At 37.7% G+C, this 17,139-nt stretch overlaps 1 protein-coding gene across 3 annotated transcripts in view; it reads right to left on the reverse strand.

Moving 5' to 3' along the window:
• NELL2 (neural EGFL like 2) overlaps positions 1–17,139 on the reverse strand; it is a 369,728-nt gene that overhangs the window by 95,616 nt on the left and 256,973 nt on the right. For all 3 annotated transcript variants that reach the window (XM_032173769.2, XM_032173772.2, XM_032173771.2), the window contains 2 exons: positions 14,190–14,312; positions 10,512–10,607 (listed from right to left, as the gene is read on the reverse strand). In XM_032173769.2, coding sequence (XP_032029660.1) covers positions 10,512–10,607; positions 14,190–14,312 — 219 coding nt within the window. The remainder of the gene's footprint in view (positions 1–10,511; positions 10,608–14,189; positions 14,313–17,139) is intronic.

The raw sequence follows: 17,139 nt of genomic DNA on the forward strand, positions 1-17,139 counted from the left end.
CCATGACAGAAAGCAATAGACACTAACCATAGATGAGAACCCTTTGGGAAGAAGTACAGACTCTGTTTGGGAGCATTAGAAATTTAGGAAAGAAAAAAACAGCCACATCCCCCAGCTCCATTCCTAGTAAACCTCATAAATTTCATATCATTATTGTTCTTTCCTATGTTCCTCCTCATTACATTCTCTCATCATAAGTTTCACCTCACAGTCTGCAGATTTCTGAATGGCCAAAGTTCATCACTCTTAGGAGTCATTCACTGAGCATCAATGAAATCATACTTATGTTTAAAACAGGTGATTTTCTTTCTTATTCCAACAATACTGAGACCCGCATAACCTGAAAATCTTTCTACATACACATGGATTAAAAATATAATATTAAACTCATAACTGACCTCATTGAAAAAATGAAAATTCCTATGTGGCATAAGAAGCCAAACACCAGATATGGATTTATGGGCCAAGTGATTGACAACAGAGTGAACCTGGTCTTATAGGAGGCTCAAGACTCCAGCATAAACAGAATCCTTAGAAGGCCTGCCCCTCAGTTTAAGAGATAGAAATACACACACACACACACACACACACACACACACTCTCTCTCTCTCTCTCTCTCATGCACTCACAGATAAAAAAATCCACCAGCACAGGGGATTAGGAGGAGACATTATTTCTACCTATGCTTGAGTGGGGAGAAAAAAAAGTTTGCTCTTACAGAATTTTGAAGCTAAAAATTTAAATAATCTGTGTGGCATACCACTTGGCAAAAACATTAATGCAAATTATGCATTGTAATACCCCTGGTACACCTGCGGAAACAAATGCAAGTTTTCCCTGGAGGGAAAAGACCTCAGACTTCACAGGTAAAGCTTCAATGAAGATAATAAGGTCAGACACCAAAAGTCCAAAACACATGAGGAAACAATCATGGGGCAAAAGTCAGCAAACACGATAAAAGATAGATTTAGAGCCCCTCGAACTTCAGGCAATAGAGCAATGCTGTAAATTTTATAATATAATATAAGTATGTTTAAAATTGTTAAAGACATAAAAGAAGGAATCAAAACCACAAAACAAAAATAAGAACTACGGAAAAAAGAACCGAAAGATATGAAAGAGAGAACTAGAAATTAAAAAGTTATTAAAATTTAAAAACTAACATAAACTAAATAATGGATCAGACAAAGCTGATAAATTCATCTGCACACTGGTGGATAGGTTTGAAAAAATTATCAAAGGCACAACACTGAGAGATAAAGAGATGCAAAGTATAAAAGAAAGTGAAGAATTATAGAAAAGTTGTCTTTACAAGGGCCAACATATATCCAGTAGGAAGTCCAGAAGGAGAGAATAAAGAGAAGGGGAAAGAAGCAATATTCGAAGGGCTAAAGATTGAGTGGATTCCAAAACTGATGAAAGAGGTAACTCTTCAGATTCAGTCATCTAAAGGAGTCTCTAGCAAGGTAAATAAAAATATTAATAAATTCATACCCAGGCACAATGCTTTGAAACCACATACTCCAAAGAAAAGGGAACCTTAAAATTAGAGAGAAAGAGACTATGTTTTAAAATGAATTACAATTGAATTGAAAGCAGACTTCTGAACAGAAACCTCAGAGGTCCCCCAGAAACAATGGAATACTGCCTTCATAGCGTTTAGAGAAAACCCATAATTCCTTTTTTTTTTTTTTTTTTTTTTTTTTTGTTTTTTTTTTTTTTTTTTTTTTTTTTTGAGATGGAGTCTCGTTCTGACGCCCAGGCTGGAGTGCAGTGGCGCGATCTCTGCTCACTGCAAGCCCTGCCTCCTGGGTTCACGCCATTCTCCTGCCTCAGCCTCCGGAGTAGCTGGGACTGCAGGCGCCCACCACCACGCTGGGCTAATTTTTTTTTTTTGTATTTTTAGTAGAGATGGGTTTTCACCGTGGTAGCCACTGTGTCTGGAATTCGTGGGTTCTTGGTCTCACTGACTTAAAGAATGAAGCTGCAAGCTGGGCGCGGTGGCTCACACTTGTAATCCCAGCACTTTGGGAGGCTGAGGCGGGCGGATCACGAGGTCAGGAGATCGAGCCCACGGTGAAACCGCGTCTCTACTAAAAAATACAAAAAATTAGCCGGGCGTGGTGGCGGGCGTCTGTAGTCCCAGCTACTCGGAGAGGCTGAGGCAGGAGAATGGCTTGAACCCAGGAGGCGGAGCTTGCAGTGAGCCGAGATTGCGCCACTGCACTCCAGCCTGGGCGACAGAGCGAGACTCCATCTCAAAAAAAAAAAAAAAAAAAAAAAAAAACAAAAAAAAAAAAAAAAAAAAAAAAAAAAGAATGAAGCTGTGGACCCGTGCGGTGTTACAGTTCTTAAAGGCAGCGTGTCCAGGGTTTGTTCCTTCTGATGTTCGGATGTGTTCATTTTCTTCCTTCTGGTAGGGTTTGTGGTCTCGGTGGCTCAGGAGTGAAGCTGCGGACCTTCGCGGTGAGTGTTACAGCTCATAAAGGCAGTGTGGACCCAAAGAGTGAGCAGCAGCAAGATTTTTTGCAAACAGTGAAAGAACAAAGCTTCCACGGTGTGGAAGGGGACCCGAGCGGGTTGCCACTGCTGGCTCGGGCAGCCTGCTTTTATTCTCTTATCTGGCTGCCACCCACATCCTGCTGATTGGTAGAGCCAAATGGTCAGTTTTGACAGGGCACTGATTGGTGCATTTACAATCCCTGAGCTAGACATAAAGGTTCTCCACGTCCCCACCAGATTAGCTAGATACAGAGTGTCAACACAAAGGTTCTCCAAGGCCCCACCAGAGTAGCTAGATACAGAGTGTGGATTGGTGTATTCACAAACCCTGAGCTAGACACAGGGTGCTGATTGGCGTGTTAACAAACCTTGAGCTAGATACAGAGTGCCGATTGGTGTATTTACAATCCCTGAGCTAGACATAAAGGTTCTCCACGTCCCCACCAGACTCAGGAGCCCAGCTGGCTTCACCCAGTGGATCCTGCACCAGGGCTGCAGGTGGAGCTGTCTGCCAGTCCTTGGCCGTGCGCCTGCACTCCTCAGCCCTTGGGTGGTCAATGGGACTGGGCGCCATGGAGCTAGGGGTGGTGCTCGTCGGGGAGGCTCAGGCCGTGTGGGAGCCCGTGGAGGGGTGGAGGCTCAGGAATGGCAGGCTGCAGGTCCCGAGCCCTGCCCCACAGGGAGGCAGCTAAAGCCCGGCGAGAAATGCAGCGCAGCGCCGGTGGGCTGGCACTGCTGGGGGACCCAGTACACCCTCCGCAGCGGCTGGCCCGGGTGCTAAGCCCCTCACTGCCTGGGGCCGGCAGGGCCGGCCAGCCGCTCGGAGTGCTGGGCCAGCCAAGCCCATGCCCACCTGGAACTCCAGCTGGCCCGCAAGTGCCTGCACAGCCCCGGTTCCACTCGCGCCTGTCCCTCCACACCTCCCTGCAAGCTGAGGGAGCCAGCTCGGGCCTTGGCCAGCCCAGAAAGGGGCTCCCACAGTGCAGCGGTGGGCTGAAGGGCTCCTCAAGTGCCACCGAAGTGGGAGTCCAGGCAGAGGAGGCGCTGAGAGCAAGCGAGGGCTGTGAGGGCTGCCAGCACGCTGTCACCTCTCACCAGGATTGTCTGGATTTCTTGACCTCGTGATCTGCCCGCCTCCTCCTCTCAAAGTGCTGGGACTACAGGCGTGAGCCACGGCGCCCAGCTGGAAAACCTAGAATTCTATACCCAGGAGTTGGCCACTAATAGAACTGCTCTAAGAGAGTACTAAAATATACCCTTCAGAAGAAAGGAATGAAACAAATAAGGGAGGAATAGAATGCAAAAAACAAAAACAATTTCAGTATAAATAAAAGGTTGCATTCAACAACGTTTCTCCAGCATATTAAATTTATGCCTCCCCCGATTATACTTCTGATCAATAGAAGTTCATCATCTTATCTATATAAAAAAATGAGAATTTATGAATGAGAAAATTGCAGAACATTCTCAGCCAACATATGAGGGTACCCCCCAGAAAGAGAAAGATCTTGGCCCTAAGACATGTATTCCTACTGACACCCAGACTTTTACAAATTAAAAGTCTGCTATTTGAATGGCAGAAAGCCTCAGCTTTCCTATTTGAACTACTCTGTCTAACAAGGACTCATCTATGGTATGATTTCCAGGATATTTTGTTAAGGGAAAAAGCAATGGTTGGGAAATAACTATAAAGGAAATTTACTTTTCATTATATGCTCTTTGTACTTTTAAATTTTATACAATATGTATATAATGTTTATTCAAAATATTAATATTCAATTAATTAATTTTAAAACAAAGTTAAATAACTATCTTAAAAGTGACTCCATTTGGCTAGCTTCAAATAAACAAATAAGAGGGAATAGGGATCCTGGGAATTCAAAGGCACAATACAAGTTAATATACAAAAATGATCTATTAAAAATAATATTTTTAAAATGAAACTGAAGATCTTTTCCAAATTCCCAACTAATTCCACTTGGCTTTTTTCTTTTTCTTGGAGACCTGCTCTCTAACAGCTTGAAAGCTATTTTTTTCCTCTTACATTTTCTCCATGATGTGTCCTCATTTCCAGTGTTAATTAGGTAGGCCTTACAACAAAAGAGTCTGAAAAATTTCCCCATCATAGTTGTTATCTATTATACATGACTGATATATAGAGTGAGTTAGATTTTTTCCAATTAACCTGAAAGACTTGGAAGAATGACTTTGAGATTTAATACTAAGAACTTTTGACTACTTTTTGAATAACACAAAGATTTATATTTTCATAAAAGATTAATTTTTAAAGTTTGCATTAGGACAAAAATAAAGCAATTTTAAGCAAATGTACAGAATGCAAATCACTAAATTAAACATTTTAAACCACTAAAGTACAGTAAAATTATACTTAAAACTGGTTTATGAATGAATCAAGAAAACTAGAATCCTTTATTGCTCTTAACCTTTCTCTTATAACATCTCAGGGCATCTCCAGCTAACTCAAGGATGTCAAAGAGTCTCAAACAGTTCTGTCTATAAAAGTTTATTTACAGTTCAACTTAAAATTTACAAAATCAACATATCAGGTGTCATTTATTGAGTGCTTACCAAGTCTTCAACATGTTGCTATGTGCCTTACTTCATTTAATCTCCAGAACAAACCCATGAGATAGATATTACTATCATCTTTATTTTCTACATGCACAAATTAAGGCATAGAAAAAAATGAAATAACATGAAAAGGGTCACATAGCTGGTTCGTAATAGAACTAGTTCTCAGGCCAATGTTTCTCTGACTTCAATTTTTGTGTTCTTGACCACTATGTTAAATTCTTCAAGGAGAAATGGGGTTTGGCATAACATTAAGCAATTAAAATCTTATTTAAAACAGATTAAGGATCACCAACATAAAGAGAAGTCACGTCTTAAGTATCTAAGCCAACTCAAGCAGGGTACAGTCAGAAAGCCTTTGGTGAGAGTGCTTTTTGTTTGTTGTTTTATTTGTTCATTTTATAACAGAAAAAGAATCATTAGTATCTACACCCCTAATTCATACAAAGTTCATTAAAACACATTCATTTGTCAAATGCAATTGAATCACTTTTATCACTGCAGACAGTTTCAAGATCAGATGTGTCTAGTGAGCATGAGTGTAGAACCCTTAGGCCGATCAACAGAACCCTCCATGAGTATGTGCCCACTTTGCAAAAGCTACCCAATGAGCTACTTCGCAGATCTTCCCTTGTAAAATTAAGATTCAGAAAACTGAATTTAATAAGACAATAAAGAACTAGAAGCAAAGCTTCCTTAATTCCAAATTGTCTTTATTACAATAAAGTATATTTAATGATTTGTGTACATGAAATTTGCATTTGTTCAGATAGAGCAGAATAAATTCAAAATAAAACTAAAAAATTCTTATTGGTAAAGCAGATGTATCTACAGTTTTTCTTTCTTTTTAAATTATTTTTTATCAAATTGTCTCAGATTTTCTTCTCAATTTCTCCTCTTTTCTCACATAAAGATATATATTTTGGTAATGTATTTCCACTGTGAGTCATGTTGGTAAGAAAAGGTATGCCATGTCCCAACTGTTCTGAGAATTTTCTCTTGCTTCTGAATTTTTTTAGACTTCGTGTGTAAAAATGATATACATTTATACATATTTCTGGAAAAAATATGCCTTAAAAAACAAATATTAATGAAATCAACATATACCTTTTATGAGGAAAATGTGCTAATTCAGCCATACCAGGAAATGTAATAGTTTGACATTAATAATAAATGCTAACTTTGGATATAACTAGCAATATAACATTTTTCTAACACAAATAATTTCTATTATCTATACTATAACAGTAATAAAATAAACTTTAAAAAAACAACCAACCTCAATCCATTTGAAGTTACTTTTGAAGTAAAGCAACACTCATGTAGGCCTCATGCTTCATTTTTGTCATTTTGAAACAACACATATTAAAAAGCTACAAAAACACTTAGGGGTGCAACTTAAATTTATATTCATTCAACAACTCACTAAAATAATTAAAATCTCATCTTATGTTTTGATATGTGGCTAAGAAATCCATTATTTGCACAGAAAAAAAAAGCGTTTATCATCAAAATGTCTGATCTCTTCTTTGATACTGCAGCAATTTTTTTTCAGCTTTGCCATTTGTTACCAACTTTTTCCCAGTTATAAATATTTTAATTTGATTTAAGTCAGCAGTTGCTTGTAGGGGACTGTCAAATCTTTTAGAGTTATGCTTTAAATCATTACTGAAAGATTTGCTTTTAGTATAATAGGACAGCTTTACATATTAATTAGATCATCAGACACATGTTTGCTGAGGTTTAGCAATTCTGTAATAAATACAATATGGCAGTGATAAAGCTGTAAACCTTGGCACATAGCTTTAGCTTTCTAATACATTTTATTGAGTTACCCAAGAAACAATCACCCTGCTAAATCCAAGTTAAACACCTGTTGGAATATTAGGATATTTAATTAAAAATGAAGTTATGCTGTATATGTGGGTGATTTTATACAGTGGTGATAAAAGAAGTCCATAAAAAATTAATTTCGCTCAGTAAAAATCATACACATTGCAACCATTCCTACTAAGATACACATGATGCGGAAACAGAAATGAGGGGAGGGTGTTTCAGAAGAGACTTCAACTAAAGGAACAAGGGGTGGTAAGTGCAAGACACATTAAGATTTCAAAAAGCAAGTAAATCCTATTATTTCATCCTCAGTGATTCCACTGTGATGGCTCAGCAGATGGCCACTGGGGCTGCACAACAATTTCCTTTCTAAGCTATCAGGCAGCATCCAACACTAGCAGGCCAAATTTAGGCCTTTCCTATACTTGGAAATTTTGTCAATCTGGAAGCATCCTTTAACTTTGGAGAGAAAAACTGCCACAGTCTTCACTGTTAAAGACAACAGGGTTACTTGGCAGTTGAAGGTGGCATAACAAATGGCACAGACCTGATGAAGGATGATGGTATGATGAATTCCTGGGACGAAGCATGGCATAAGAAAAAAAAGGAAAGCAAGAAGAAAGGAAGAAAGAGAAGGAGGGAGGAAGGCAGGACAGGAAAGAGAGAGAAAGAACGGGAGGGAAGCAAGGAAAGAGGAAGGAGTGAGAGAAAGGGGAAGGAAGGAAAAGAGAAACACTGGGCTAGAAATCAGAAGACCCAAGTTCTAGAATGCAGATCTGGATCAACAATGAAACACCTATATAAGCTACTTCACCTCTCTGTGCCATATCTGCCATATGATAGTACAGAACTAGATAACTCTGAAAGCTTCAACTAACATTCAAAAAAGTCCAGCAAATACGGACACAGCCACACCATCTTTTTCTTCATCATTTAATTGATCACTCATGTGTGCATTTATTTATTCACCAAATATTTATGGAACAACTACTAAGGGGCAGGCCTTATACTGTTTTGTGATGATACAAAAGCAAATAAGATACACCCTGTACCCTCATGAGATTCACTGCCTGGGGGTGGGAATGAAGTGAGACGGCAGAAGGACAAGAGGGTAAAGCTGGGTGGATATGCAGGGCCAAATCATGAAGGGCCTTACTTATCATGTTAAAAATGTGGCCTTTATCCTGAGGGCAATGGGGAACATGAAAGTTTTTCTTCAGTCTGGAGTGATATGATCAGATTTGTGCTCTGTTATTCTGTGGATACTGGACTAGCCAGAGACAAACCTGAAAGTCCCCAACAACTGTAGCACTGACCAGAACAGAAAAAATGCACCCTGGTAAAGACAAGGAATCAAAAGGATTTGACTGGATGTGGAAGAGGACAAGAGAGAAATTGTTCCCTGATGACTGGCTTAGAAGACTTGGTGGATAAGGCGGCTATTCGCTGAAATAAACTAGTAAGGAAGGAAGAAATGAAGATTCAGGTTTTGGTGGAGGACGATGAGTGGTGAAGCATAAATCATGGAGGAGATAATGAGTTCAGACTGAGGTCTTTGGATTTAAGGCCCCCAAAGAAACATACTGGGATGCACTGAATAAAAGCCCGGATTTGGGAGCAGAATGACCTTTGTATCAGCTTCTAACTCTGACGCTATGAAAAAAAAATTAAACACCCTGAACCCAGTATTTCTGTATGCAAATACAGATAATAGCTGCCTTAGAAGAGAATAGCGAAGAGTAAGGTGATGTATAAAGGGTACAATACACAGGGAAGTTAAGTAACTTGCCCAAGGCAGCATAACATAGAAACAGTACAACTAAATTTTGAGTCCACATCTGTTCTCAAAGCCCTTGGCTGCTACAGACAGCTATTTAGAATCAGTCTGGGATTGTCTTCTTACAGACTGAAGGTTCAAGGATAATGAAATAGAGATAGCTACATGTTCTCTTGGGTTATTTTTAACTCCAGTCTTAAATATTACATTGCCAGTATTAATTTTATGCCATTCCAGATTTCTACAATCTTGTGATATTTTTTCCTAGTGGAAGAATCCTGTGCAGGATTGTGCATGGCCACTATTCATCCCAGATTTTCTGGGACAGCTTTTATTTCAAAATTCCACACCATTATCCTCACACCATTGAAATGTCCTGAAAAAGCCAGTATTTCTGTATCCAGCCTCTGTACCAGAAGCGGCACAAAAATATTGTATTCAGGAAGCCTTGTGACCAGAGGTGTTGATGTGCAGGAGGTCCACAGTGCACCTTGATGTGTAGGGGCAAACTGGTGGAGAGCATGCCATAGAAATATGAGAGGACTATTGCAGTAGAGGTGCCTGATTTGATTTAGTATATCATATGGTAGTCACTAAAAACCTGTATTTCTAACAAGTTATCAATCTCTATAGGTGACTCTCATGCACAATAAATTTAGGGAGCTTCTGATTTAGGAAATGATCCCCTTAAGAAAGAATCCTACATATCAAAGATAGACACTATGCATTGTCCGTCACAGACTTTTGAAATCAGTCACTGAAGTTTGAAAAACACCACTTAGCAGTACTTATAGAAAGAGATGATCTAGTGATGTAAGCCCTTTTGTGAGCATCCTTCTGTGCACAGTAGCAGATTCTATTCAGTAAAATGTTCACTTCCCAAATGGAGCAGAACATTTTCTGTCTCACATTCTGGTAAATCAGTGTTTTTATTAAACCAGATGACTCTGCAAGTGGAATAGACGCAGAGCATGTACTGTATCTATTGCATTGAGATTTATGAAAAGCAATATGAGAAGACAACTGTCAATTGCCAGTGGCAGAAGCTTTCTTTTAGGAAGAATAACCTGATTCTCTGAGGTCATCCCTATTGGAACCCACTGAACCCAATGCAACCAAAACCACTACTAGTATGATTTTAATTAGGACTTAATATTCAAAACTATTTTTTAAATTCCCAATGTGTGTTTTTCATTGGACAAAGTATTTTACTTTAGGGTTATAAGTTATATGTAGACTATATATTGTTTTTAAAATAATTTTTAAAGTTTTTAATATTCACATCCATGAGAAAGAGTAAGTTCAGAATGGATCTGGATGAGAAATAATTGAGTAGAAAACTTTAATTATTTTCCAGATAAATAATTATTAATGAATAATTAAAGGGCCAGATAAAAATTTATTAAAAATTCCTAATTGTGGATGCAGGTGATTCTCGGCACTGAGTTGGCCAGAAGCTTGAAATCTAGGCTTTAATATAGTCATATGGATTCCAGTAAAAATGGATTCCAAATGAGTAAAATGAATTATGAAGTCATAAAATCCCGGGTAATTCCACACATGTTTCTGAAAAGTTCAATACACGTCTAGTTATAATAGCTGCAAACCTTTTTAGAGTGACTTTGGGGAATCGCACAATGAAATGCATCACTGAAACTTCCCGCCTCCTCCCTCCTATCACTTCCTTATTAATAGCTCCACGCTTTGAGAGCCCACTTGAAACTTGAAACATTATTTTCCTCATGGATTACTTTATGCATTGGCATAAAAATTCATTTTCTAGAAGATGAAATGATATTCTTACCCGTTTCACAGCTGGGTCCAGTGAAGCCTTGTGGGCAGGCACACACATTAGCAGCAATACAGGCTCCTCCATTCCTACAGCCATCTTTGCAAAACGCTAAAATAATTCAGATACATGATTTTAGCACTTTAGAAGTAAGTAGTTTAATAAACTCCAAACCTAGCTCTTCATTATCCCCTTGGAGATGTGAACATCAAATTATAAAAGCTATTTTAATTTTGTTTTCATGTAATATTTCCCATACATGTAAGAAACTTCAACGCAACTTGTAAAACAGTACTCTTTCCAATGTTAAAGAAGTATTTCACCCTGAAAACAAAATACTGAAATTTATTTGAACAACAAACAGCAAATTTACACAATAGGAAGTACATTAAAATTCAGATTTCTTCTCATTGTAAAAATCCACCTTGAAAATAAACCTGAAAATGGCAGCTATACTAGATGGAGCAAATCACCATCTAAAGAACGAGACCATGAAACAGGAAATGGTTGAATTCCATGAGGCTCTGACCATTTTGCACCCTAGCCAAAGTGCCAAGATAGTAGGAAATGCTCCATCCTTCAAAAATTTGTAAGCGGGTCCTGGTAATGAATTAACCAATAGTAACAAAAATTCCTTAGAGTGGTCTTCAGAGAGACTCTTAAATTCCTCTGCTAAGGATAGGTCAGAATCCAGGATCAAGGGCAAAGACACTATATGACCTGTTTTATTAGAGTGGTTTTGGGAATGAGGCAAGTTGTTCTGTGAGTAGGAAGCTGAACTATTGCAGGGGAGCCAACATCTGTACCATTGCAAGGGCGATCTCTTGAAATGTGCTGTCTTCGAAGAAGTGCATAAAAGAAGGAGAGAAGAGCAAGACAAGTGAGTACAACAGGAGAAGAAGAGAAAAACAAGATGGATGAGACTGAGCCCCCTTTAGAAGCTTTTATTTCCTCTTTGGCTCATTCTTTGGTTCTGTAAGGCTCAGCAGCTGCTTCCTCAGCCTGACAAAATCTATAATGAGTGAATTAAACCAGCTTGTTCCCGGCATTAAGGCAAAAGTTTTTTCTATAGTTTTCTGGCATGTGCTTCCTCTAGTTAGGTAGAATACACTTTTTCAGAGTAATAAAATGTAGAGATCTGAAATTCTAGTGAGTTAAAGAAATGGACCCAAAAAGTCCATTTGGCTTCTTTGGTTTAAACCTCATAAGTGATAAAGAATGTGTGTGCCAGACCATGTACATATTTTCACTGGAGTAATTTGCAAGGTTGCAGCCTGTTGATACTGCACAGAACTCAATGATTCAGCTCCTACATTTAATCTACTTATCTCTCAGATTTTTCTCATTCCAAACAAAGATATATACAGGAACTGAACAGTCTTTATTCGGGCAACCTGTAGTCCTAACTTCCAGAAGGAATTTATAGATCCTCGAAAGTTCTCCTTCTTTCAAATACAAGAATTATCTGTCTGCATCTGTTCATAATTTTCAGAGTTCTTTATTCTATGAACTTTATTCTTCATACTAAATAGGAATTGGAATCAAGCAGAAATAAGAGAAAAGCTTTAGGCTTCCTAGATGAAACCTTAAGCCTAAGCAAACTCTCAGAACATTCAGGTGATTTGGGGGAAGTCCTAAGGACTTAGTTATATTGTAGTCTCCACTTATGCATTGGAAATGCATTTCAAGATCCCCAGTGGATCCCTGAAACATCAGACAGCACAGAAATCTATTTTTGCATATATATATACATATATACGTATATACATATACACGTATATATATATTTTTCCTATACAGACATACTGTGATAAAGTTTAAAGTATAAGTTATGCATAGTAAGAGATTAACAACAGTAATTTATAATAAAATAGGTGAATTATGTTGCATTTTGGGGCCATTAACAGTAAAATAAAAATTACTTGTTTTTGTTTTACCCATTTTGAGTTAGGTTTTGTACATGGTGATCATTTTTTGTTTTGTTTTGTTTTTGTTTGTTTTTTGGTCTGGTCTCAAACTCTAGACTCAAGCAATCCACCTGCCTTGGCCCCCCAAACTGCTAGGGTTACAGGTGTGAGCCACCAAGCCCAGTGAAAATAAGGATTATGTGAATACAAGCATTGTGATACCTCAACAGTGTATTTGATCATCGGGAAGGCTACTAAGTGACTAATGGTGGCTGGTTGCAGACAGTGTGGACACACTGGACAAAGGGATGATTCACATCCCAGGTGGCATGAGGCTGGACAGTGAGAGATCTCATCACGCTACTCAGAATGGTGCACAGTTTTAAACTTAAGAATTGTTTTTTTCTAGAATTTTCCATTTAACATTTGGAGACTGCATTTGACCATGGGTAACTAAAACCATGAAAAGCAAAACTGTGGGTAAGAGGGAACTGCTGTACTATACTTTACATTCTAAAAGTCTAGCTTGTCTCAGGATTTGTTTAGTTTTTCCAAGCAAATTTTTGTGGGATTTGGATCCCCAAATAATTAGGCCTTTTTCAAAATGACCTACACTAGTGATTTCTATGGAGTTTTGAAAATCAAGGTAATCCTCTGGCCCACCCATCTCTGGCTACAGTGTATTTTTGTAGACCAGGCCTGAAGACCCATCCTCATAAGACACTGCATTAACAACTATTCCTTGTTCTTTCCTACCTCACACAGACACATATCAAAGCAAACATATTTTAGTGAACTCTGAGATAAAGGACACAGTATATTTGAGAAATCAGCAGTTTTGAAGCTTAAAATGCCTAAATTGGATAAATCATTTGGCATTATAAGGGATGTAAATGTTATACTATGGGAGTTTATAGAATTTCCAAAAAGGTCTTCTATTTCCCCTTAGGAGGTAGGAGGGAAAGAGGACAGTGGGGGAAAAGGTGAGTTAATGGATTGTGGTGAACTATAATTGTATTGTCTACTGATGGAAAAAGAAATCTGATTTCAACGGGACATTTAAAAGAACGATCAATCGGCATTAACAAACAAGCTAAAATAGGAAACTATAACATGTAGAGAATCAATATTCATGGTTAATTAATCTTCCACAGTAGCGTCCGACAGCTCACAAGAGAGCAAAAAACAAACAAACAAACAAAAACTGTCCTACTGACTCAAAATGGAGTTGATTCACATGGTAGCATAACAAATAGGTTGACAACGCTGCCAGAAAAACAGCTATGATGATATACGCATGTCTGGGCTCAAAAAGAAACATCTAAAGCTGGGAGAGTGCTAAACTGGACGAAAAGGAAGTTTCAACAAAATTAAAGATCTAAAGGTGTAGAAAGAACAGACTGAGCAAACTGGAAGAAGAAGAACTTGGGATTAGACAATAGAATGTTGAAGTTAAAGATTTCCAAGATGGAGCAGTTCTCCACAAAAATGCCCAGGATGTAGTGATGGATGTGGGTTTGCTAGAAAGGAACAGAGATGAAAACCACTGTGGCTAAGGTCAAGGAACATTAGGTCAAAGGAGCTGAATGGTTTGGTCACTTAAACACTGAAGTAACGCAGGAGGATGTCAAGACCTGAGGGAAAGACTATGAGCCACACACCAAAGCTTTTAATGTCTGTAGGAAGTACCTGGAATGTACATAACAGTAATGATAAGGGGTAGAGGAAGGTAGAGATGGATTGCATTATACATAATGGAAGAGGCACTGGCATTTAAACCTTTTACCTTTGCATGTCGTTCCATTCCCTGTATAGCCCGGCTTGCAAACACAGTTGTGTCCTCCAACAGTGTTGAAGCATAAAGCATTTTCATCACAGTTGTGCTGATTTGTGATACACTCATCATGTTCTGAAATGAGGAATACAATTTTGTTACTCAAAGTTATATTTCCAAAGCTAATATATTTTAAACTACACCTTCACTCTTGGTTATTGCATGGTGAATTCTTTCAATCACAGACATAACCAATTATAAATTACAGAAAGGCTCAGATTTTGAAGTATTGTATACTCCTCTTGATGTACATACAAGTTCACACATTCACAAACATCGAATGCAAAATCATTTGGACAAAAGGCCTACCAATAGTTGCAAGAAATAGAGAGGGGAGGCAAAGATGAGGATTAATTCTAGAAGTAGACTACAAAGTCAGCTGTATACAGTTAATATTTGGGGAATTACTCTCATGAAATAAATCTGTCACCTAACTCATCCCTGTAGCATGTGAACGATGACAGGGAAGATGTGAAATTGTATTGCTTTGTAAGTCATGACCTGTAGGATAATAAAGCTGAAGTTCTAGGAGTTAGGTGCCTGCTGTTAACACCTGCAGCCACGCTTCCAAGCCTAAAGATACTTATGCAAACTGTCTGGGGAATCTTTGATCTCTTAAAGTTCCCTCACTCTGCAAAGAAAGCAGCACAAATCTATTAAAAGACAAACTTGCTTTTGTAGTATGTGCAAATACAAACTTTAGAATATGTAATCAATATAGTATCTACTCTAACTGCTTATAACATGTAACTCTGCAAAGCATTGAATTACTTGATCCTTACAGCACCCTTGTGGGAGAGGCAGAACCAATATCATTGTAACCATTTTCAAGGTGACTCAACGGTGGCTCAGAGTGTTTAAGTAGCCTGCCCAAGTTCACAGGAATATCAAGTAACTTCAGAATTCTAGCTCAGCATTCAGCAAAGATGTAAATGTAAGGAATAAATACAGTGAACATGAGAAAGCAAACAAATCTAACATCAAAATAAAGATGAGGAGGAAATGCAATATGTGAGAAAATGCACACAAATTAGTTCAGCCATCTAAAATCCCTACAGTGGCACTACTTAGTACTCAGTCTCTTACATGAATATTATTCAGGCCTAAAACAAAACATACATTTTAATAAATTACATTGATTGAACCTTAATTTCACGTGATATAAATCATGAAAGCAATGAAATGTTTGATTTTACTTTAGAACTCTGTATTCCAGACATTATAATGGTAATATATCTGTAACTTGTCTTTGGCATAACAGATCTGTAACTTGTAATATCTGTAAATTGTCTTTAGCATATACAGTTAAGATTAGACTAAAATCACTTAACTTCAACTACTAAAATAAAATATCCTTCGTTTTATTTTTAAAAAATAAAAATTATCATTTTGCTATGGCATTTTATGTCTCATTCTATATAAGCACAAAGTTATGATAGCTTTAATTATAACCCTGTAACTACATTCTTAGAGATTATTCCCAATAATCCTTTAGAGGAAAGAAAGATTTCAATCACCAAGGTTCTAGAACTGCACAAATGGATATATTATTTTCCAAATTCCTGGCTGAATAACCCAAAATTGTACAAAATTCCACCCTTATTATCTAGTATCACAGAACATTTCATAGTTTTTATAAATTCATGCTTACTACTGGTAGCTTAAAAAAGAGCTGGATTACACATGGGTCTCCTAACTGAGGCTACCCTTGGACCACCATAAAATTTCAGAAGGGCTAGAATGGGCAGCCCACCTACCTTTGGGTTCTGCTGCCTAAAGCCAAATAAATCTACACTTTGAATGAAGTTTGCACCTGCTGCCAATTTCCTTCCCAGTGCAATTCAAAGTGCCACAGTTAATCTATAAATCTCTATATGGACAGCCGTAGGCCCTTAAAAGACAGCTGCTGATTGATTTGATGCTGTTTTAATCCCTGCCTTGGTTGTCTTTTTAATTAGACCATACTCACCGAGTAGAGAAAGGACCTAACAAGATTCAGTTTAGCATCTAGCATGATAATGTTCAATAAACGCTAAATAATTACACAATCTGGGACCTGGTTTCCTCTGTTTTCGTTTACTCTCATGGGTACTGAAATGAGAAAGAGGGCTCCTAGGCAATTCAAAGGCAAATATAGTTCTGAAGGCTTTAAATGCATCCATGCCTTTACATATAAATATAAATATAAATATAAATATAAATATATATATATATATATATATATAGTTCCCTGTGACTGAAGTGTCCTTCCCCACAGATTCTCCTGGAAAACACTTACCATTTTTAAACATTACAATAAAATGTCATGTATTGTGCGAAGATACCTTAGTCTCCCCCTCCTACAGAGTTAGGGGCTGCTATCTATTTTCCCTAACACCGTATACAAGGTTCTATTATTCTCTTTTATTGTAATTTTATATCCATTTCTCTTTAGTTCTCCATTCTTAAGCTCCACTCTGGGACTGTGAATTTTTAGACCAGAATTTTGTATTTTTCTTTGTATCTCATTTAAACATTCAAAGAATGTTTCTTAAATAAATGATTGAATGAATAGATGGGGCAAGATAGGAACTACTTCCTTTCCCATCATTCAAGACAATCCCAGTTTGCTCAATTGTAGACTACATGCCAAACACAGAGCTCTTAAAAATCCGAGCTGTTTTTTCACATTGATTTTACTACGGTGCAGTTTTATTTGATTTTGGATATTTCAAATATTAATTAAGATATTAGCACATCTTTTGAAAACAGAAAATATTAATTCCTTTACACTATCACTTTAAATCTTTTCACACTACTTAAAATAATGTTGGTTAAAGCCACAATTTATGAACTAATGTAAACTGTGAGCTTAGGAAAACCCTTTTTAAATGACTGTAGTCTCAAAGAAGATTTGATAATC

Source organism: Hylobates moloch, unplaced genomic scaffold, assembly GCF_009828535.3.
Source record: "Hylobates moloch isolate HMO894 unplaced genomic scaffold, HMol_V3 SCAFFOLD_13, whole genome shotgun sequence".
Classification (NCBI taxonomy): domain Eukaryota; kingdom Metazoa; phylum Chordata; class Mammalia; order Primates; family Hylobatidae; genus Hylobates; species Hylobates moloch.